This window comes from Apaloderma vittatum, unplaced genomic scaffold (assembly GCF_000703405.1).
Source record: "Apaloderma vittatum isolate BGI_N311 unplaced genomic scaffold, ASM70340v1 scaffold33670, whole genome shotgun sequence".
NCBI lineage: Eukaryota > Metazoa > Chordata > Aves > Trogoniformes > Trogonidae > Apaloderma > Apaloderma vittatum.
In genome coordinates, this window is record NW_009696828.1 from 9,746 (window position 1) to 10,485 (window position 740).

The 740-nt window shown below is 55.8% G+C and overlaps 1 protein-coding gene across 1 annotated transcript in view; it reads left to right on the top strand.

Annotated features, from left to right (window-relative positions):
- The window catches only part of LOC104279176 (protein scribble homolog), a 9,886-nt gene extending 9,227 nt beyond the window's left edge, over positions 1-659 (top strand). The window contains exon 5 of the mRNA XM_009876372.1: positions 415-659. Within this exon, the coding sequence (XP_009874674.1) occupies positions 415-575 (161 nt within the window). The 3' untranslated portion in view covers positions 576-659. The remainder of the gene's footprint in view (positions 1-414) is intronic.
- The last annotated feature ends 81 nt before the right edge of the window (positions 660-740 follow it).

The following is a 740-nucleotide window of genomic DNA, read 5'->3' on the forward strand; positions in this document are numbered from 1 at the left end:
CCCCTGGGCTGGTCAAGGGGGTTGGATCAGATGAGCTCTGAGGTCCCTTCCAGCCTCAGACACTCTGGGATTCGATGATTCTACTTGGTAGAAACCAGTGAAATGCTCAGAGCACTGGCACACACCTGAGTCCTTTTGGTGTTCTTGATTCTCCCTCAGGCCTGGCACTTCTAATACTTTCCGGTGACTCGTGGGTGTTAGGGGCAGCTCACACGTGTGACTTCCCTCCCAGAACCCACAGTAGCGTCAGCACACAAGGTACAGATCTCCCAGAAGTTCTGGGCATGAGGTGACCGTAAATCCCTGAGGGCTCGATGCCGTCTCAGATCCTGCATGTGGGTACCCCTGCGTCTGTGCTGTGTATCATTACCCTCACACTTTCTCTTAAAACCTTAACTTTCCTTGTCTGCACAGTTCCCCAGGAGCAGGATGGGCAGCCAGAGGAAGAGGAAATGTTAGTAACACGTCACTCATCAACACCTACTTCATCAGCACTTGAAGAAATGGCCCTGTACAGCAGCAAACGCAAGCTCCGACACAGCCGGCGCAGCTTGGAGGCTGCTGTCCCGACGTAGAAGATCGGACGCACGCGGGCGATGGAGAAGCCCAGCACGGGGCTTTTGAGCTTCTGTGCTCCGGGGACAGCGCCGGACTGCCCACCCTGCTGCCACCTGGACTCTGGATGGGAACTGAGCCCCCCCGGGGAGCATTGTGGTCAAACAACTTCCTTCAAGGCTGTG